Below are 23,114 nucleotides of genomic sequence, written 5' to 3' on the forward strand. Positions count from 1 at the left end.
GGAGGGTAATGACAAGTGACATACCGGCTGATTGGCATTGCCTGCCTGTTCCTTGTCAGCGGCAATGCGAAGCGCTGGGTGGCAGATGGCCATGCAAGCACTGAGTGGGAGCTGCATCCGCATGGGGTGGGTGGGTGAGAAAGACCTAGGTATGGTAACACACAAGGGGTGGGTGGGGAAGGGAGGGGAGGACATAGGCAGTGAAAATGTGAGAAGAAAGTAATTGGATCTCTGAGAGAGGAACAAAGTCTCCATCAGGCCTCATTGCAGATTCCTGGGTTAGCACTAGTAGCAAATCCTATCCTGTTCCTGAGGAATCGAGTCCCTGCTTAAAGCCTCAGATCTGATGAGCTATGCTTTTGGCTAAAGACTGTGTGTGTGTTCTCTGTTTCCCAATGGTCTGTTAGTGATTTGGCACATGATCTTTGTGCCCAGTATCTAGCCTCTGATATAGCTGTAGGGGACCAGTTCTGAGGAGGAATGAAAGAGCATGCTGTTTATTGCTAGGCTATAAATCATTCCAAGTGATCTTAGCAGGGAGATCAGGATCCTTCAGCTCTGTTTTCAATGAAAGAGTTTATTTAGGGATTCACAGGTATTTTATGAAAAGAAGAGGAGGGTAGGGAAAAGGAATGTAGCAGCACTTTTAAGACTGTCATTTGTTTTTGCACAAGCTTTCGTGGATGTAAACCCACTTCTTCAGATGCTGTACAGAGTAGACTCTGACTTTAAAGATTGGAAGACTGGCAGTTTGAGGCCCATGTGCTTTGTGATGGAGTGAGCTCTGATCACGAGTCCCAACTTCTGCCAACTTAGCAGTTCAAAAGCATATAAAAGTGCAAGCAGATAAATAGGTACCACTTTGGTTGGGCAGTCATTCTGGCCACATGACCACAGGTTGTCTTTGACAATACTGGCTCCCTCAGCTTAGTAACAGAGATGAGCACCACCCACTACAGTCAGTCATTAGACAATCTTGTCAAAGGAGAAATCTTTACCTTTGCCTTTAAAAAGCATATTTACACAGTTGTAGGAGTGGGATGGAATGTAATAGGATCCAGAAAGATACAAATCATAAGCCTTGGTAAGGCTGCCTAAGGTAATACAGGTTTTTCAGATCTTTGTAGTGGTCAGTTAGCATTGATGTATGAAAGTAACAAATCTACTTAGCTAAAGTCAGTTTCCCTTTGAAAATTGGGCAAGGGCTATGAATTGCATCCTTCTGGATCGTAATACATTCTATCTCACTTCCACAACTGTTGAAATATGCTTTATACCTGAGCATTTATTATCATTATGTACTGCATTCAAAGAAGTGGGATTATACTGTATCTATGAAAGTTCATGCAAACATAGAAACCAGTTAGTCTTAAAGGTGCTTTTACATTCCTCCCCACTCCCCCTCCCTTGTTCCTTTTCATGCAGCAATAGACTAACAAAGCTTGTTGTTGTTAACTGCCCTGTAGTTGACTTCTACTCAGGGCAACCCTGTGAGTGAGACACCTCCAAGACCTCCTGTCCTCTACCACTCTGCGCAGGTCCTGCAGGTTCAGGTCCGTAGCTTCCTTGATAGAGTCTTTCCATCTAGTATGCAGTCTTCCTCTCTTTCTCCTGCCTTCCACTTTTCCTAGCATTATAGACTTTCCTAATGATTCATGCCTTCTCATGATTTGTCCAAAGTCTGACAGTCTCACTTTGGCCATTGTGGCTTCTAGGAGGTGTTCCAGGCTGATCTGTTCTAGGATCCATTTGTTTCTCTTTTTGATTGTCCATGGTATCCTTAGCACTAAATCCCAAATAAGTTGGTTCTTCTTCTGCCAGCCTTCTTCACTGTCCATTTCTCACATCCGTACATGATGATGAGGAATAAAATTGTTGGGACTATCCTAACTTTAATACTCAGTTTTATGTTTTTGCACTTTAGAATCTTATCTAGTTCCTTTATAGCTGACCTTCCCAGTCCCAGTCTTCTTCTGATTTCTTTAATGCAATCTCTGCTACTTTTTTGACAACTAGTACAGGGGTGTTATATTTCTCTGGCCTCTTTCTCAGTCAGTGTTAGATGCAGCCAGCTATTGACCTGGTTTTAAATTCTCTTTCCAAGTGAGGCTAGAGTGTCCCACTAACAGAGCAATGGGATGCTCTGGGTAGTACGGGAAGGGCGAGTGGCTTTCTCCCACAGGTTCTGGAGTATGGTAGCTGGAGAAGCAGCACACATGGTCCCACACTGTTCCATAGAAGGCCAGGCCCCTAGTTTTCCAGTTAAAATAACAACAACAACAACATACACACACTGACTGCTTTACTTAAGACATGTGCTAACAAGTAACAGTTACTTCCTGTTCTTGGTTAACTCCCCAAAATAATATTTTGGGTACTTCTTGCTCAAAAAAACACTTCTGCTCTTTCTTAATGGCTAATTATATTATTTTTAACATGTTATCTCCAAACTCTGGGTTACAGGCATCTGTTTATCATCATGACAGCACAGTTACTAGTACAACTGGTAGAGCTTGCCCATTTCTTGGGGAGACAACACTGTTGTTGAACAAGATACTGCTCCTTCTTTCCCTGTCCAAGCCTCAGATGTGGCACCCACAAGTCCTCCCCTGTCCAGAAAAAGCTCAACTGGTGGCAATTATATGTTGCTCCTGTTGGGCCTTGGGATTTGGTTTTGTGTCCAGAACCAAAGGCATAAATGCTTCTGCAACTTACTTAGTCATCTTTTTTGAAACTGAAGCTGCAAAATGAGATTGTGAAAAAGCCCAGCTCATACTCTCCAACCAGGGTTAGGGGAAAAAAAACAGGTTAACAACCCCCCCTGTGTTTTTTGGTTTAAACTAGTTGTTGCATTAATGTGTAGGACTACACCAGTATAGGACTAAAAATAATAATTAAGTCACAAAATGCAGTTCGAATGTTATGGCCGCAAGCTTAAATAATCATTGTTCTTTAAAAAGTGCTCTTTTTAAAGCAAGTTGTTTTGGTTCTGAATGGCATTTCTTTCACCATAAGATAAAGTTATTAAAAATAAGCAACTGGATAGACACTGGATATTGGTCTAGAACTGAACAACTGTCAATAAACTATTAAAATTAATAGTAAGAAGATTGGAAAATAGTAAAAATAGCCAGACTTCAATAATAATAATAATAATAATAACAACAACAACAACAACAACAACAACAACAACAACAACAACAACTTTAAAGACTAGAGGTGTTTTGTTATAAACTATGCTTTAAACCAACCTGGTTTACACCAGCCAACCCTGCCTCCAACTATCCTAGTTATTACTGTGTTATCCCATCTTTTCAGCTGCTTTGAAAATATCCCAGTTGCTCTCTTGTCCTATCTGTTTCTTCCTCCATTCTCAGTTTACTTCAGTGCTTGCACACTGAATTCAAAGTGTAAAAGTTGTTTGTATTCAATTAATTCTGCAGAGGAAACAGAGGAGGTTTGGGCCAAAGGAAACTGACGCAATTTCTCCTAGCTTGTCTGTTTTTCCTATACCATATATACTCGTCTATAAGTCTAAAAAATTATGCCCAAAAATTGACCCAAAAATCCCAGGTTGACTTATTTACAGGTCACTATGCAAACATGCTAGCAGCTCTTTCAGATTTCCCCATTTGGTGTGAAGAGGAGTTTAGCAAGAAAAAACCAAGCAGGAAGAGACTCACCTTCACCCAGGACTCTTTCTGCTTGGCTTTTTCTTGCTAAACTCCTCTCCACACCGCATGGGGAAATCTGAAAGAGCTGCTATCATGTTTGAATAGTGACCCATAAATAAGATTGATATTGCTGTTTGTTTAAAAGTCCCCCTCCCGCCCATACCTCTGGCTGAAATGAAAGCTGAAATGATGAAGAAAAGACTCAATGAAAGTCTCTCTTGCCACATGCATGCATACACACACTAAAGGAGCCTCCAAATTTTACCCTCGACCTATCTATGGGTCATGGCAAAATCCATAATTTTGTCCCCAAAACCTGACCTCAGCTTATGCATGAAGTCGACTTATATTTCAATATATACAGTATTTGCCATCTTGAGCACACTCTGGTGTTGTCTGGGAAATATTGGATGGTATTTATGTGTCATTGATATGGTAAGTATATGATTGCAGAATTGCAATCATCAGCAGAAAGTCCATTTTCCTTACCATAAAACCAACCATGTGACAGTTTGTGAGACCCTTTATCACATTATGCCAGAGTAGGGAAAGTGTACTACCCAAAGCTTTTTTTGGTTCCCTAACTCCTTGTCCCCCTTTTCTTTGACACATTTACTATACAGTACTAAAATTGCCTCCTAGATCCCCTATGGGTGTGGGGAACACTTTTTTTGGTATAGTTTTTATGCTGCTTTCCTGTTTGGGACCTAGGAGATTCCTTTTATAAACCATGAAGTAAACTTGGCCAATTTTCATGGCCAAATTTTGCTCTTAAAGACATGGGAATGCCACTACATTTAACAGTCCTGATGAGAAATATACACTTAGGACAAAAGACTGCTGTTAGAACAGAATATGGAGAAACAGAATGGTTCCCACTTGGCAAAGGGATCAGGCAAGGCTGTATTTTATCATCCAACTTGTTTAACTTGTATGCAGCAAATATCATACAAAGAGCAGGTTTAGACTTAGAAGGAGGAGGAGTGAAGATAGGAGGAAAGAACATCAACAGTCTAAGATATGCAGATGACACCATACTACTAGTGGAAAATATCATGGATTTGGAACAATTACTAAGGAAGCTAAAAAACGGAAGTGCACAGGCAGGTTTACTGCCGAACATAAAGAAAACAAACATAATGGCCACAGAGGATCTACTGTACACAAATTGAACCTAAATAATGAAGAAATCGAAATAGTTAAAGAGCTCCTATACTTTGGGTCAAACATTCATCAGAAAGGAGACTGCAGCCAAGAAATAAGAGGAAGACTAGTGAAAGGGAAGGGCAGCCAAGAAAGAATTAGCCAAGATCTTAAAGTGTAAAGATACACAATAGAGTACAAAAGTTAGAATTGTCCAAGCCATTATATTCCCCATCACTATGTACTGATGTGAGAGCTGGTTAGTGAAGACTGCTGAGAGAAAGCAAGCAAACTCATTTGAGATGTGGTGAAGGAGAAGAATGCTGAGGATACTGTGGATGGCCAAAAAGACAAATTAATCTGAGAATTGATTAGGCCTGAACTCTCTCCCTGGAAGCCAAGATGACCAAACTGAGACTATCCTACTTTGGGTATGATTCAGTAGAAAAGACAATAATGTTAGGAGGGTAGAGGAAGACTGTACACCAGATGGAGGACACAGGCCTGAATCTGCAGGATCTAAGCAGAGCAGGGGTGCATAGGGGGAACTGGAGATGTCTAATCCACAGAATTACCATGAGTTGGGGTCGAATCAAACACAGATAACAATAAATAGATAGAGTTGCCCATATGTCTGGTTTGGATGCTACAACTCATGCAGAACATAGCAGCTAGTGAAGGGTGCTTACACCAGTGCTGAAAGGACTGCCCTTGTTTGGCAGAATAACTCTGGTGCAACTTTTGAAGATTTGTGATTGGCATACAAAGCCCTAAATTCCTTGGGACTGGATTTCAAGCAGACACTTAGCTCCTTTAAATTAATTTAAGTTTTCAACCAGAAGAGCTGCACCCAAGGGTACTAAAGAAAATTGCAGATGTAATCTCAGAGCCACTGTCAGTAATCTTTGAGAATTTTTGGAGGAGCAGCAAGATTTCAGCAGACTGGAAGAAGGCAAATGTTATCCCCATCTTCAAGGGTGGGGGTCAGGGGGGAGAGAGAGAAGGACCCCAGCAACAATTAACCAGGCAACTTGTTGTCTATACCAGGAAAGCTTCTAGAACTGATAATTAAACAGTTGGTCTGTGAGCATCTGAAAAAATATACTGTGATTATTAAGAAACACCATGAGTTTCTCAAAACCAAGAAAAGTTAGAATAATCTTGGTTGCTATTAACTATCCTTGACCCTGTAAGTCACTTCCAAGACCCCGTCCTCCTGCAGATCCAGGGCTGTGGCTTCCTTTATTGAATCTATCCATCTAGATAGAATCTATCCATCCATCTATGCAGTATTTCTCTCTTTCTCCACCTTTTCTAGCGTTACTGACTTTTCTAATGAGTCATTCCTTCTCATTATGTGTCCAGAGTATGACAGTCTCAGAAGGTTATCGCATCAGTGCCTGAAACGTTTCTATTCTGTTCCCAAAACGTTTCAAGATGTAACGTTATGGGAACGGATATTATCGCATTCGAAAATGTAAAAAGCGTTCCGAGAATGTAACGGGAACACAATTTACCGCATTTGTCCTTATAGGAAGCGTGATAAGTATGAGAACGTTTCAATATTTGCACATGCGTATTTGTAACAGTGTATTCTTGTTCATGAGTACCACATACACAGAACAAAAGGCTTTTACAAGGAGATATTTGTGCAAACACAACCTAATCTTTTTATATACAAGATACATATAGACACACACACACACACACACACATGTATACACACATATAGTCCGCAATCTATATATACAAAAAATTTTGTATATATTACATATTTAAAATATGTATATTGTATATATATTGTATGTATACTTTTAGACACACACACACACACACACACACACATATATATAAATGTTATACATATACATAAACATAGGGTTGCCATCCCTGGGGACCTCAAAACTGGGAAAATGTAGGACAATGTTTTAAAATGTAGCACTGGCCAGGAAATTTTAAAAAGAAGGTCCTACATTTTTAAACCTTGTCCAGGGCCAGGCTAGAGCTGGGGAGACAGCCTCTCTCAAGCTCCAGCCAGGCTTTGGAGGACTCTGCAGTCGAGGAGCCCCAGCCAGGGCCAGGCTAGAGCTTGGGAAACAGAATGCAGGGAGGGAAGTCCTTTCAGCCAATCACAACAAGGCAGAACATGGGAACAGAAGTAAGAACGGATTACATTACCGCTCTGACATTTCTTGGACCGTTTTAAAAACGTTTCCACAAGCTTGGATCACTTTCTTATCTGTTCCCTCCGAGGAACACATATGGAACACTTTGAGGGGTATGTAGAACCCGATGGGAACCCGATGGGGACAAAAACGTGCGGTAAAGTTGAAAGTGTTCCGTTCCAATCGGGTTCCAAAAATGTTCTCGGAACACGATGCGATAAAATCCTCAATCTTGGCTTAAGTGAGAGGTCAGGCCTGATCGGTTCTAGGACCTATTTGTCTTTTTGGCTGACCACAGTATCCTTGGGACCACATCTCAGATGAGTTGACTCTGCTTCTGTCAGCCTTCTTCACTGTCCATTTCTCACATCAGTACATGTGCTCAGTTTTATGTCTTTGCATTTTAGGATCTTGTCCAGTTCCTTCACAGCTATACTTCCCAGTCCCATTCTTCTGATTTCTTGACTGCAATCTCTGTTTTGATCATTGATTGACCAAAGGTATGGGAACTCTTTTACTATTTCTATTTCTTTGCCATCCAAATTTAATTTAGGTAAATTTTCTGCAGTCATTATTTTTATTTTCCTAATGTTCAGTATTAAGCCTGCCTTAGCACTTTGTTTTACTTTTTTTAGTAAATGTTCCAAGTCTTTGCTGTTTTCTGCTAGTAATATGGTGTCATCTTACCTTTTTTTTTTAAACAGAATCACAAGCTTGGTAGATTAGGGAAAGGTGTGCATATAGTGTATCTTGGTGTTGGTAAAACTTGACATGGTCTCTAGTACAGTTTTTACCAGTTAAATTTTGGGGAAATCTTTTTATGTGTTCCAGACCAATGAGCTTGCCTTTGTAACCCAAAGACTAGACTAATTGAACAGAATCCGTTGCCTTTGACAATTGCCCAGATGATGTGCAGTCTGTATGCCAGCTACATTTCTTGCTGAACTCAGCATTCAGTAACCCATCTCAAAGACTAGCAGGATCAGTCTGAAATTGTTTACTTGGGTGCTACAGGACAATAGGATTAATGGTATAATATTAAGTCCAGCCAAAAACAGTCTGGACTTCCTGAGAGGGCTGCAGCTTAATAACAGAGCATGAAGAAGGTCCTAGTTCCAGTCTTTAGCATCTTCAGTTAAAAGGTCCTCAGATAACAGGGCTGGGAAGGATCTTTGCCTTTGGAATTGTAGGGACAATCAGACTAAACCGACATAAGGCTAAGTGAGGCTTGAGTGTAAATAAGCTTCATGTGTTTATCTTCAGGTGGTGTGAAGAAGTTTACCCTTCCTGGAGTTTACCACACGGGGTTTATCCTGTGCAGAAATGGGATTTAAATTGGGAAAATCCCACAAAAGCGGGATTGTTTTCACATGACATCAGAGGCATTGAGCATTAATCTGGTAAAAAGCAGCCAATTTTGTCCACTTTCTGTGCAGGCTATTTTCACGTTAATGTTCAGTGCCCCCGATGAGTCTGAAAACAACCCTACTTTTGCGGGATTTTTCCGGGATTTAAATCCCGTTTCTGCACAGGATTTAGACACTTAGCCTCCCCTGTGATGAACTTCCCTGTTTATACTGAAATATTCTAACGTGTTTGCTTCTTTGAAGATTTCTCTTTTGTAGGGGTGGTGGTGAGGCATGTTCTCAAGAAGAAAGCATGGCACTGTATGTATGTGAGACCAGTTTGTGTGATCTGTTCAGCCAATTTTTTTCTGTCATATGAATGACTGTGTAATGCACTTGCTTAAAGCACAAGGTAGAGAGGGAATCTTCCACCACATATATTAAATCCCTTGCTGGGTAAGGGTGTGAAATAGTCTTTTGCATTTGTTAGACGTGTTATAGCTTAGTGGTAGAGTGACTCATTTTGAGTAACTATGACCAGAATCCTGCTGGGTGACATGCTCAGGCCTAAATTGTGCTACATATACAGAATGACTATTCCCCTAGGCTAATGCAAAATAAATGTACCCAGAGCTCCACTGGTGGAACTGTTTCAGGCACACAATAATGCACCTCAAGTAATACATCAATGTGCATTGACTTTTGTGCAATGAGGTGAAAGCTATGCAGTCTTCCTGCTTCTTATGCTATGCTAACACTGTGCAGTCCCTATACTGAATCCCACTATGGTGGATTCAGTATAGGGATTGCATAGTGCTAGCACAGCATAACTCCACCCGCAGATATTAACACTCTGCTAAGACAAGGTCGTAGGATCTATACCTGTGTTATCTATGTCTCATTACTTCCAAGCTCTGCTCCAGATCAAGCTTTATCACCACTTTGAGAAGTAGATTTTGAAGTACAATGTAAGGTGACGTGGGGTAGCAGTAACTCCGTGCTTGGGGCCTCAAAACAAGTGTGCCCCAGAGGATGAGATCCAATTGTTAGTCCTGACTAGAGTACCACTGGCTTTAATTATTCCATTGTTTTACTGCGTCTGCTTTAACTGGGACTAACACCCCCAACTTCATGCGTCCCCAGCAGGCAGGGATGAAGCCAGAGTAGCTTGTGAATCATATCAAGTCCTTTTATTCTGTTTTCCACAGAAATACGTTGTAGGGCAACTTGCCATACGGAATCACAATACATGAGGTGGTACACTGAAATTACTACAAGTTCTCACAGAGCACAGCAGGACACACACACATCATTTACAATGTTCAGATAAAGGATTTAGGTCATTGCACTTACAACTGTAAACTTCTTTTGTTTGATGGGTTGTTTGCTTGATTGTTATGCAGAACCTCTCCCACCTCCAAAATAATAATAATAATAATAATTAAAAAATAATTTTAAAAAATAGAGTAGGGAACTGAGGATACTGGGAAGGCAGGAGGAGGGCATGGAAGGTATGGGTCATGTGACAGCCACAACAACTTTACAAGACTCTGCTATGCTTCGCAAGAAGAGGAACAGTCCAAAGGAGCCAGACACAAACACCAGGCTTTGTTTGTTGATCTTTTTCTTTGTACACAAAAGCAAGAGTTGGCAGATGTGCTGGTCATTAAGATGGAGCCCCACAAAAGGGAGCTGTGAGTTGTTTTCTTTTTTCTTTTGTTCTTCACATGAGATTTTTTTATTTCATTTTTTTTACACACTGTACATATATTTACAATGGGGTGGGTGGGTGGGTGGGATGGAGATGGAGGGAGATTGTAGCAGCCACTGTTGAGAAAACCTGTAGGGGACACAAATTCAACCTAGAGCCCTGAAGAAGCACCCTCAGATTATGCACTTGTCATTGTGGGAGAGTCCTGCTGTGGTTGAGAAGGAGCTGCGTGGAGAGAGCTGAAGTTCCCACTGTCAAATGCCTTGTTCAGCTCAAGATGGAAGCAAAGCTCCATTCCAGGATACAGAGGGAGGGAGAGAGGAGTCTCTCTAACCCAACTTGCCATCCTAGCTGAAGCAGCTGCTAAGAACCAATGCCCGTCTTCCATGCTGGATGCAGTTCCATTAGGAGTTATTGTCTCTTTCCTTTCTTCCTTTCTTCCTTCCTTCCTTCCTTCCTTCCTTCCTTCTGGGAATTATTTCCACTATGGTTTTCTGAAGGATTAATGCACTCAGCTGCTGCCCTGGAGGCCACAAGTCTAGTGTGATCCAAGACTGTGCAATGTAAGCATTGGTGGTAAAATAGAGAGCCTGATGATGGGTAACTGCAACCAGTATTAGTGTGCAGTTCCTTTATACACAGAGAATGCAATTAGCATTTTTAAGACAATATCTTCTGGCCTCTCCTGTTGCTCTCAGCCTTTCTATTCCAAGTGCTTGATTATGCTTTCTAGACAGTTGTCAATTATGAGAGACAACTCATGCAACCTCTGCCTTTATTTCATACATGAACTTTCAAGGTCATAACCAACCACTGTATGACATGACACTTTAGTTCCTCTAAGCGCTGGCAAAAAACAATGGTTTGGCTACACAAGAAAACAGCTTCTATTCTGCATACCAACAAAAGTATGAACTCCCCACTGAATAATCCAACCTCTTGAAGAAATGATTAGCTTAAGGCTTAGAGGTGTTCTGACTTTATGGTCATTTAGACTACTAGAGCAGGAGGGGCAGATAGTGCTAAAGGTTATGTCTGCATCTTGACTGAGGAACAGAATTCAGTTTTCATGAGCCACTGAGCAGGCCATGCCTACACCAGACTGATTCAGAGACTGGGTGCACTGGCTCTGCAGTCTACTCATCTTATGAGAGTCAACCTGCCCTTGTCCAGTCCACACAACAGGTGGGGATGACTGTGCCTCTTCCTCAGGCAGACACCTGCTTTCATTGTATATGTGTCTGAGATGAAAAGGTACCTGCTTTTTCTAAGGCTTCTGCTTATACCTTCCAGTTGGGCACAAAAGTGACAAATCAGGAGTATAGGTGATTGCTATGTCAATCATTGCTGCCAAACACATTGCAAAGTACTGTATGATTGTGCCCTGAGCCTTTGGTGACTATGGAAGGCTGTTTCCTTTTAGAGTTTCAAGGTAGTGCTTTTGGCTGATGAGATACATTATTCCATGTGCTAATTCTTGTGTGACACTAAGGCTTATTAAAATAATGCAGATTCAGACTAATAACTGTAGAAAGTCAATGTTATTCTACCAGCTGCCAAAGAGCCACATCAGGCTTTAAGTGTATATCTAAGACATTTTAAGTACACGTATAAAATGTAAAATCTGAGCATGTGCAGCTCAAGTGAAAGCTTGCATCAGTATCATACAGGAACACTAGTTGGAAGGCTGTGATTAACTACTGCTCAGCACACTGGTTTACCTATATGTGATGATGTGTGAAATGGCCCTTATACTCACTGACCTGTTAGGTGACATGTTGAATTTTATTTTACTCTCTGCAGAAGTACCTCTAGAATCTATAATATATGCAAGGATGCTCTATGAAAAGTATGCTCCCTTGTACACTGCAGCTTCTCTTGATGAGCCCATGCCATTATGAAGTAGACAGTGGCATTCAGGACATGGAATGTTCTTGTCAAGTGCATCAATCAAAAGGGGGAAATGTTTATTTCATTCTATAAATTCCATAGGAAAAGTCTTATACTTTCAGGCGATGTTAGGATCTGAAGCTTGCTTTCTCACTGATTTGTTCCAATTTTGGAGAAGTCTCCCTTTCAATCTAGTTGTGAGGGAAAAGTTCCTATGCCATTATTGCCCCAATAGTATGGGCATAGTCAAAATGATTGCTCTATATATTCTGAAATCTGCCACATCTTAAATTACACCTCTCACTGGCTCTCAGTCTCCAGGCTTCAGGAGCCAGGGTTCGGGGTTTCTTTTATTCATTAAAAACACCACCACCACCACCACCACCACCAATCACCATTGTGCATCCTCAGGTTCTGAACCTAGGAAAGGGAATTTAGTTGTATATCTGCACTAATTTATGCCAGAGTTGTTCCAGTTGCTCTTGTATAATTTGTCAGTAAATCTCATACGTAAAGCACCTTCTCTAGCTTGGTGCTCTCACATATTTAGAGATGATTTTGATCAAATGTTTGGACAGGATAAATGGCCTTAAGGTCTAGACAAAGCCTAGGATCTTCCCTGGCTACTGCAGGGAAGGAAGCAGCAAAGGTAGGAGAGTTAATGTAATTCAGCAGAGAACATCTGGTGTTACATTCAGCAGGCTAATTACACATCATTGTGTCACTGACAGGCCTTCAATAACAAGTGCATAAGTCTGCTAATGGCATTCAATAGAGAAGATGAACCAACTGGAGAGAAAAAAAAATTAACCTCAAGCAAAGAACAGCAAGCATTCTAAGTAGATGAAACCGTGCAGAGAAGTAGCAAGCCATGCTCTACAACAGACAGACAGTCACCGGCTCTATGGCTACCCTTTGGCAAAAGTGTCCCTCAAACGGGTCAAGCATGCCACTAATTGAAAACTTCATACACACAGGTGTTTGATATAAAGATATCTATCCAGTTTCTTGATAGCACATTTGCAATTAAATCCTTATACATAACATTGAACTTATTAAATATTAACAGTTGTTCTTTAAAATTTTGTTATTTCATTGCATAGAACATTAGACATGAGAATCATTTTGCTGTTACCCATGGTGAATGGAAGCTCCTATGGGTCACACCAATGAATTGTTGTTCTTGAGCATGCTCAGCGTGGACAAGAGACGGGCAGGAAACAGACAGCACAAACAAATGGAAATCAGAGCATCTGTACACGTGCTGAATTCTTTACAGCAAAAGAAAGGAGCTGTTTCACAGGTTTTTCTTTTAGCTCTCACACAGGTTACAGTGCTAAGAGCTCTCTGTTCTAGCAGGTTCGGCAATAATCTGCTCCATGTAGCTCCTCCATCGTTCTGAGCATGCCTACCAGTAATGGCTTAAGAAGGACTTGAATTGCACAGTAGTAGGAAGGAGGAATGGCAGAGGCAAGCTCTCCTGATCTCATCAACACTGGATTGTGCTCTTGATAGCCTTCTGCACTCTATTGCTTCTACCGACAACAGCCCATGTGCTAACTCAGTACAAAGTAAAGAGGAAAACAATATGTTTGATACAAAGTTAAAAAAACAAACAAAACCAAAACCAAAAGAAAAAAAGGAACCCCACACACACAAAAATCCAAACCCCAAAATCTTGGGTGTCAATGAGGTATACACGTAAATAAAAATGGAATGATTAAGGCTGTTTTAAAAATAAAAATGATTCCCCAGGCATACATAAAACAATGCATAACACTAACAATGGAAAGCACTGCCATTTGAATGCTTTAGAATGGCTTCAGGATGGCTTTGGGTGGCTGACAGACATGCCTGGCCAGCATTTGCTTCAGTCAATAGTCAGCCAGTTCGCACTGCCTTTCAGAGTCCTATGGCCTCTTATCTCAATAGTGAAACAGTGTTAGGTCCTAGTCCGAGTTCTCTTCGTCCCATGCTTTCCACTGCAGGGATGATGAGAGGGAACAAACACTGTGCAAGTGGAGGGATTGATGGGGCAAACTGGAATGTGAAGGAGAATGGAGCATTTAGCTCCCAGCCCTCAACTCAAGCATATCTTGGAAAGTGAGAAAAACCTATGAAGATTCTAGAGTTAAAATTCAGTAAGAGAGAAACTCTGTGTATAATCTCAAGAAAGGGCCATGGCTCCCCATGTCAGACCCTAGGCACAAATGGAGCCACAGCCATGAATAGTCTCTGGAGTGCCAGACATCTCTTCCAGCATCAGGGTAGTGGCCAGTCTGTGTGACAAGTTGCAAGAGGCCCATCCATGTTCTGTAAACACATCTCTTATGTACATCTTCTCCGGCTAAGAATCTGTCTCCACCTTTTGGGGCTCACACAATATGAACCACAGAGTTGACATCAAGTGGCTTCTGAAAGCTTCTTCTGATAGTTGGCTCAGATGCCCTTAGGAGCTTATGATTGATCCACAGGCAGACATCTGTATAAACATCTCTTCCTCTTCCAGTCTCGCAGCCTACTGTTTTCCATGGTTTCAAAAGCTTGATAGGAAAACAAAACAAACATACAAGTCTATTAGAGAAAACAAAACAAACATACAAGTCTATTAGAGAAAACAAAATTTCCTGTCACATCACGGTTTGGTACACAATTTCCTGATCCCCTTTGGGTGATCACCAAAAACATCACCTGAGAAAGTTATTTGGTTCTGCACAGCTGCAATATGCTATGTTAAGATTAGGACTGGGGGGAGGGGGCAGGTTAGGATGCTGGCTTTTCAGTCTCCCTTCTCCACTTGAATTACAAGTCCAGTTCTGATTGTATTCTACACACTGAAGCAGGAAGGGAAAATAGCTACCCACTTACTTCAGCTGGGATAAGTTCATTTTGTTCTCAAATAAAAAAACCATGCAGTTCTTTCAGGGATCTCCCTATGATTGATTGAAAAACCCAGACTGAGCCATCAAAGGAGACTGTGCTGTAAGTGGGAAAGCTCTAAGGACACCCCTGGGCTGGAATCAGGACAGCAGGGCAAAGATATTCTTTCAGCTCTTGGCTTAAGGCTGCAGTCCTAAGGGCAAAGCAGCCCAGTACTGCCAAGTGTACTGGAACTGACAGATATAGAGGCAGAGCATAACTATGTGCTGTACATTTCCTCTTAGTGGAGGAAGATTATTTTGCATATGAGCTCACTGCCTCTCTTGATGAAAGTAAGTCCAGCAATGGACAAAATAGCATATTCCTATACGAGCCCTCCCACTCTACAGACAGGGTGGAGAGTATAGAGTGGAAATGTTGGCTTTTGCCTGCAGAAAATCACAGCTTCTGCTCCAAGGACAGTCACTATCACACAATTGTTCCTGCATGGCAGGGGGTTAGACTGGATGGCTCTTGTGGTCTCTTCCAGCTCTACAATTCTATGATTTTATGAATTGTTTTAAATCAGTTGTTGCAACTTCTGGTCTTCCATTCATTTTGGACTTCAGACTCCAGAAACCCAGCTAACTTTGCCAACAATCAGGAATTATGGGAGCTGAAGGTTTAACCGTGTGAAGGACCAAAGGTTGGAAACCACTGTTTTAAATGAGTACTAATAGGAGTGATCTCCCTTAGTAAAACTAACTACACAGACATCCTCATTTGTGTTTCTGTCACTCTTCAAGCATTTCAACACAGCTGTCATTCATCTCTTAACCTTCTCTTCTCTTAACCTTCTCTGTCTCTGGCATACCCAGGCATACTAAGCTGCTCTTCATAGGATATGGTTTCCAGACCTTTCACCATTTTGGTCGCTTTCCTCTGACATGCTCTAGTTTCTCCACATCATTATTGAATTTTGGTGCATCAAATGTCTTTATACAGTATGGGAAGTTGCTCTAGGCTAGGTTGCTGTGCTGCAGCTTCCAGTATTCCTCACCATTGGCTATACTACTTGGTGCTAAGAGGAATTGCAATTCAACAACATCTGGAAGCTGTATGATTCCTTTCTCTGCTGTAGAATCAGGAACATCATGATGGGAGGCTCAGAGACAGAAATGGCAGAAGAGGGAGAAAACAGGACATAAAATGAAATATAATGAAAACAAACAAACAAAAATAGTGAAGAGGGGAATGTGCTGATGAAAGCCATGTATCTGATCCCATTCTCATTCCAGATAAAATGAGATAGATATAAAAATGGAGCTCAGATATAAGAACAGAGATAATCAGTTGACACTCACTGTTATACCCAGAGTCTGGAGCAGCAGACTGAATTCCAATGGAATCTTCATAGGTTTTTCCAGTGCAATGATGAGATTTCCACTTATTATTCTCTCAAACGTCTGTCAGAGCAAGAGAGAGAGACATTAAAGAAAGTGATCTTTATTAGTAAAGAAAAGGGCACATATACTAAAAAAGAAAGGAAGTTATCAGTAAAACTGTAAAAGAGTGAGAAGAGGAAGGGAGGAGGAGGAGGAGAGAGAAAACATTGAGAAAGAGTTTAAGGGAGCAATCAATTAACCTTGATATCAAGGTACTAGAACCATTAAAGGTCTCTCTTGGGAGCAGTAGTTGAACCTAGCTATAAAATACAAAATTATTTCAGGGGTCTTGCAGTTGCAGTACCCAGGGTAGACAGAATGTGTATTGATATCTGGTAATTATTAGGTCACTTAAGGTTGAGAATATACAGTTAGCCCACCTTATTCATAGATTTTTTTATCCACAGATTCAAGCCTCCATCATCAGCTTGAAAATATTTAAAATATATATCAATAACAATAAGAACACCTTGATTTTGCCATTTTATATAAGGGACACCATTTCACTGCTCCACTGAATTTAATGGGATTTGAGCATCCATGGATTTGGGATCCACGGCAGGCCCTGGAACCAAACCCCTGCGGATACCAAGGGCCCACTGAACATGGTCAAAGGAGACTTACCCAGTGGTGTTCTCTCACCAAAATGATGTGAATTTCTTGCCAAAAGCTGACACAGCTATGGATGTAAAGAAAAAAGAAAGTCTATATCTGAAATACCATACCAACACCATATTGCACCTATAGCTTTCCACATTAACTTCAGCTTACATAAATGGACTGGAGAACCTCCAGCCTGTGGGCCAGAGGCAGGCCATGGGAGGCCTCCATCTGGCCCATCAGTTTCCTCTTTGCCTTTATTTCCAATCAGTGACTGGAGATAAGGAGTTCCACATCCTTAATATGCTTCAGTAAGACTCTTTAAAAAGCAGCACAGGGAACATTTGGAGAATAGTGCTGCTCAGGACAGGAATAATAATCCTTCTGCAGCACTACAACCACCCTGAAAATTACCCCTCCCCTACTGATACTAATGGAGTATTTTTAAAAATCTAACTGCAGTGGAAGCAAGGTGTATGAGAATATGAGACAGAATGAGTGAATTGTGTCCAGACAATTCTTTCAGGGCCTGCATGCCAGCTGTGGTGTGGCCCCACATGATTTGGTGTGTGGCCTCACCTACTTATGGCCCACAGCCATCAATGTGCTAGCCTGGAACCAACTGCACTGTCACAATGGAAAAAGTTCCCCATCTCTGTAATATAGTGTTTGTATCTCTTTCTGTCCCTCCCTTCCACTTTTTGGCACCAATAAAATCTCTGAAGGCAGATCACTGCAATAAGTACATCATCCTGATACAGTAGGAATTGCAGTCAATAAAACCCTTAAATCTATTAAAAGGACCAAACATCTTGACTGCCTGCCTGTCAATAAAGAGTCCAGTTCAAACTCTTTGTGGCAGCACACAAGTGTGTGCTGCCACAATGAAAGCCCTGTCTTATATTTCTTCTAGTGGCATGCTCATCAATGTTATATAGAGCAGGGCCTTCTTATGTTGACTATAACTGACAAGCAGGGAGTGCAGGTTGGCAGAAACAGTCCTTCAGAGATCCTCATCTCAGGTTACTGAACACTATAGTTTTAAAAGGGAAGCTGACGGGCAAGATGGGAACCTCCTGTGGCCTGCATCTGGCTCATGGGCTGGAGGTTTACCATTCAGAACTTTATTTGCACCTTTCATTAGGTGTGAAACAAACAAGAGTAAGTGCAAATGAAAAACGTATCACTCTAACTAAAGCTAGGCAAACACACTCTTTGCCACAACTGCCACTTGGATATCCGTGGGCAGTGTTGGATCTAGGATTTCAAGCTCCACACTTGGTGGGAATGAAAAGCCATTTAGAACAACGAACTTGGTATTTCCACCCCAAGATCAATTTGCCTATTGATCATAACATTAAATATTAGTCGCTATATATCTATCCATGTAAGCTGTCTGTTCATATTTGTGCTTACACTGTTTGTGGAAGTCAGCTTATTACTAAAAGAGAGGCTATAGCACAGTGCATGCAGTTCACAGATTCACTTTCTAGCATCTCCATCTTCAGGAGATGGGTTGGCCTGGGTCCTTGCAAAACCACTGGTGTTCAGAAAATGCAGTGCTGAGCTAGATGAATCAATGGCCTAACTTGGTATAAGGCAACTTTCTTTGAACTTTTCAGGGATCCTCACAGCCAAATGAGCATATACTGGTTTGTACTATTCATCATCTCCAGTAGATGCTTCTTCAGGGCTTCTACTATCCAATCTCTACTTTCCTCATTGTAACTGTGTGTAGTCTCCATGCAATTTAATTGTGTGCTTGCTTTTGAATTTATTTACCCCTCCTCACTTTCATAAGAGTGAAAATTGGAATATAGATTTTCTCCCTAACTGTGCATTGTGGTCTTCCTAGTCTTCATGTAGATCCATAAATCATTCTCCAGAATACATTCCTCATGCTTTGAGAAGGGACATGCAAGAAGGATGGCTGAGAAACATCTTACCTTCAGTTAATTTGCCTGCTTGTTCTGCTGCCCCCCCTGGCAAGATTTTGGAGAAGACACTTTCTCCTTCTGCTCCTGGTTGTCCAGCTGCTGCATTTGCAGAAGTGGGCGCTCCTGGTGGCTTAGGACCCAATCTTATGCCTGTTTAAGGGTTTAAGGGGATAAATGTTGATTTGTACAAATTTATTTCAATGTATAGTCTGAGCAGATGCAGATATCATCATCATCATCATCATCATCATCATCATCATCATCATCATCATGCTTTATTTATATAGCACTCTAGATTTACACAGCACTGTACGTACATACAATAAAATAGATAAAAGTAAACCAGCCCATGGCATACAATCTAAGAAATTATAGCATAATACATATAATAATACATAACAATACAGGAAAGGGTTAAATAAAGTAAGGCAGGCAACAAATTAAAAACGGCAAATAACAAATGATAGTCACACAATGCCTGGGAACGCTGCTCTGAACAGGATAGTCTTCAACTCAGTTTTGAAACTGGTTAAAGAAGTGGTGACCCGTGTTATTGGGGGAAGGAGATTCCAGGAGTGAGGAGGAGCAAGTGAAAAGGGATGAGGGACGGGGCAGTGAAAATCCTAGGCTGGGACAGCAGACCTTGACTACCAGAACGGAGGGCCCGAGCAGGAAGGTGAGGAGAAAGAAGGTCTGATAAATGAGGAGGGGCCAGCCCATGGAGGGCTTTAAAAGTCAGCAACAGAAGCTTATACTGAATATGGAAAGCTATCTCTGTAGAATGATGGTTACAGTATGCAATTTTCCTTTGATTTATTATTATTTCAATATGTGCAAATTCTTGAGTGGACATCAATATAGCACCACATAAAAAATACAAGAAAGGATTCATACCTCCCAGAAAAAATAACTTGAATCCCCAGTGAGACAGGAAATGAAGACATTCATTTTTCATGGTCTTGAAAATAAGACCCATGTACTCAACATGCCATAAGTCCAGAGGTGACTTTTAGGCATCCTAACTTGCACCATCTTTTTTGTGAGCTGCACAAATCTAGCTTCCTAGGAACTGAATCTCCACGTACTGCCCTACTCTCTAGGACCAACATGACTAGACTATGATTTGTCCCAAAGGCATCTACCTTCTTGTGGATCTCTCTTAGGAAGTTTTTACTTTTTTTTGCAATGAATGGTTTTAGAGCTCAAGGTCCACATATGAAATTGTGGAGTTTACTGACCTCCTGATGCTATTCCTTGTGGCTGTGTTTGGGGTGCTTTCCCCACCTGTGGCACTTTTGTGGTAGGCTTGGATGCATCCGTCTGCTCTGCTTTAGGCTGTAATATTAAAAAGAAATTTATTTATTTAAGAAAAGCTGTCTTTTCCTAAGTGTTGGGCAGCAGGTATAGGAAGGGCAGTAATGCATATTAGGAACAAATAAGTATAACATGAAAGCTACATTCTGGGATGTTTTACTTAGCTTTCTTCCCATAATTTTATCACCAGGTCATCTGGATTGTCTGGTATCCAAATGCATCCATTTTAAGATGCTACATCCCTTTTCCTTCAGTGTCCCATCTATGACATATGTTAAATATGGATACAGACTGACTCCTCCTGTCATTGTATATTGTTTCTGTAGATCTTTGCTTCTTTCTTTCCTCAGCACAATGAATAATTTAGCAGTTTTCTCTCTCCTCTGTGAGAATACAAGGGTTTCTGTGCTATTTTAAAATACTAGTCATAATTTGGGATTTCATTGGGTTTTTTTGCTGTGTAAAAATACAGTCTTCCTGTGCAGAAAATGTGGAGTTTGTACAAAATACACCACTTCCTGTGCAAACACGTGTGTGCATTCTTGCATGTGTGTGTGTGAAAACACATGTGGGAAAACCATATGTGGTTTTCTGTGCAGGCATCTGTGTAAATGCAAACTGCATAACATTTAGAGGACTGGTACAAATACATGGATTCCTGACATTACAAGAATTTATAATTTTCCTGCATGTGTTTTCTGCATGAAAAACAATAGTTTTTGTACAAGAATCTGTGTTTTGCACAAAATACTATTTTTCTGCCTCAAAGTTGATTTCTTATACAGGAAAACCTTGTGCATTTTTACACAAACAAATCTTTCCCAATCAAGTCTTGAAGTGCAAAGGATCTTGTGGCCGGTCTCTTTTTCCTTGTCAGGGTATCTCCAGTATTGAGATGTACTTTTTCCTCAACAAAGATATTAGTTTTAATGAGGATTCTTTCTAGTTTCTAATCTTTCCTTCCCTCCTTTCTTTTCTTGCCCACATTATCTTCTTAGGCTCTGTCCAAACTGCCATCACATTGCCTTGATGAACAATTTACTCTCATGGCCTTTCTTATTTTTTGCAATCCTTCTCCTGGGAAGATACTATTCTGCACAATATAACAATCTAGACTGCAATAATCTAGCCTTAGCTTTTTCTAAGCCATTGGTTTTAGCCAGTATATTCCTTAGTGCAGAATACTGGGAGCTGCAATCCAACAATATCTGCAAGTATGCATGAACCCCATCCCTGATTTAGACCCAGGCACAGCTGATAAATATTTCTTGTCTTTTGAGATATTTAGACAGATGCTATCTCTGCCATTCCACTATGGCAGAACAGGTAAAGGTAAAGGTAGTTCCTTGACATGAATGTCTAGTCATAACTGACTGTAGGGGGCGGTGCTCATCTCTTAGGGTTGCCATCCCCGAGGACCTCCAAACAGGGAAAAATGTAGGACAAGGTGTTAAAATGTAGGACCTTTTAAAAAAAATTTCCTGGCTAGGAATTTTTTTTAAAAAGGTCCTACATTTTAAAACCTTGTCCAAAGCCTCCCTTGGGCCTGGGAGACAGCATCTCCCAAGCCCCAGGGAGGCCTTGGAGGACTCCGCAATCGCGGAGCCACCTCCAGGGCCTTGCTGGGGGGGGGAATCCCGGGGGTGGGTCCAAAGCAGGGCGGGACTATGCGGACCCGCCCCAAACTGGGAAAGTCCCACCCCCAGGCGGGATATGGCAAGCCTATCATCTCTGCTTCTAAGCCGAAGGGCCAGCGTTGCCTGAGGACTGCTCTGGCTTTCATGTGGCCAGCATGACTCCACTGAATGCTATTATCTTCCCACTGAGAAGCAGTACCTATTTATCTATTTGCATTTGCTTGCTTTCAAACTGCTAGGTTGGCAGAAGCTGAGACTACTGATGGGAGCTCACCCATCAGTGGGCCTCGAACTGCCAATGTGCTGATCTTGCAATCAAGAGTCAGTGTCTTAACCACATGAGCCACTGAGGTTTAAATACTCTCACCTTAATTCATAGGCAGAAAAGCAGTCCTATCTATAGTGGACCTACTGCATATGAAGTAATGACATGCTGGGACTTACTGGTCCTGCTTGGTGAGTAGCAGGTTGTGCTTGGAGGGTTGACTGTGATTTGCCTACTGCCTGGGGCTGGCCAGGCTGTTGTTGGGTTGGCCGCGAGGAAGGTTGGGCTTGAATTCCTGGTTGTTGTTGCTGTTGCTGAGGCTGTTGTTGTTGTTGTTGTTGCTGCTGCTGAAGCCTAGCTTGCTGGGGCTGCTGTTGAGAAGATGGCTGTGAAGGGCCTGTCTGATGCTGCTGCTGAGGCTGTCTGCTTGTTTGTTGCTGCTGCTGCTGCCTGGCTGACTGCTGCTGCCCTGCTTGTTGCTGCCTTGACTGCTGCTGTTGGTGGGGAAGAGGCTCAGATTTTGGCTGTTGAGATGGTGGTGGCCCATGTTGCCTCTGTGATTTTTGGGACTCTGGGGTATGATGATAGCCAGATGGTTGCCGGGATTGCTGGGAGTACTCTGATGAGCTGGAAGGATAACCTGGCTGTGCTCTCATGTCTGCCTGCTGAGTTTTCTTCTGGGAGGAGGGCTGCCCATGGCCACGTGACTCGTGGCGGCCTTGATCTCTTGGATGTTGCCTAGATGATCTCCTGGGCAGATCGTCACTGGAGTGGCGGGAAGATGAATGCCTTCCATAGTCTCCATGGTGCCTGTGATCTTTGGAAGAGGAGTGACGTGGATGAGAGTAGTCATCATGATGCCACAAGTCTTCATCTGGAGGCTCATCATAGTCATGATAGGTGTGCTTAACTGGGCCTCTCTTCTGGGAGGATGAGGAGTGGCCACCATAATGCCTGATCCTCTCCGAACGAGGTTCCCTTGGCTTATCAAACCAGTCTGTCTCCTCCTGACCCAAGTGATAGGCTTCAGAAACCAAAAACAAATCACAGTCAATCTTTTGTTCCAAAGATGGGGGAAGTAGCCCAGGCTGAAGCCATGCAATGAAATAAAAGAATGCAGGGAGCTTA

At 41.8% G+C, this 23,114-nt stretch overlaps 1 protein-coding gene across 1 annotated transcript in view; it reads right to left on the reverse strand.

The window, feature by feature from the left end:
- Positions 1–9,503: 9,503 nt before the first annotated feature.
- Positions 9,504–23,114, reverse strand: part of BSN (bassoon presynaptic cytomatrix protein) — a 53,157-nt gene continuing 39,546 nt past the window's right edge. Inside the window, exons 4-9 of the mRNA XM_042447491.1 lie at positions 22,166–23,010; positions 20,009–20,105; positions 18,780–18,920; positions 16,858–16,912; positions 16,153–16,254; positions 9,504–14,472 (exon numbers count right to left, since the gene is read on the reverse strand). Of these exons, the coding sequence (XP_042303425.1) occupies positions 16,872–16,912; positions 18,780–18,920; positions 20,009–20,105; positions 22,166–23,010 (1,124 nt within the window). The 3' untranslated portion in view covers positions 9,504–14,472; positions 16,153–16,254; positions 16,858–16,871. The remainder of the gene's footprint in view (positions 14,473–16,152; positions 16,255–16,857; positions 16,913–18,779; positions 18,921–20,008; positions 20,106–22,165; positions 23,011–23,114) is intronic.

This window comes from Sceloporus undulatus, chromosome 2 (assembly GCF_019175285.1).
Source record: "Sceloporus undulatus isolate JIND9_A2432 ecotype Alabama chromosome 2, SceUnd_v1.1, whole genome shotgun sequence".
Lineage (NCBI taxonomy): Eukaryota > Metazoa > Chordata > Lepidosauria > Squamata > Phrynosomatidae > Sceloporus > Sceloporus undulatus.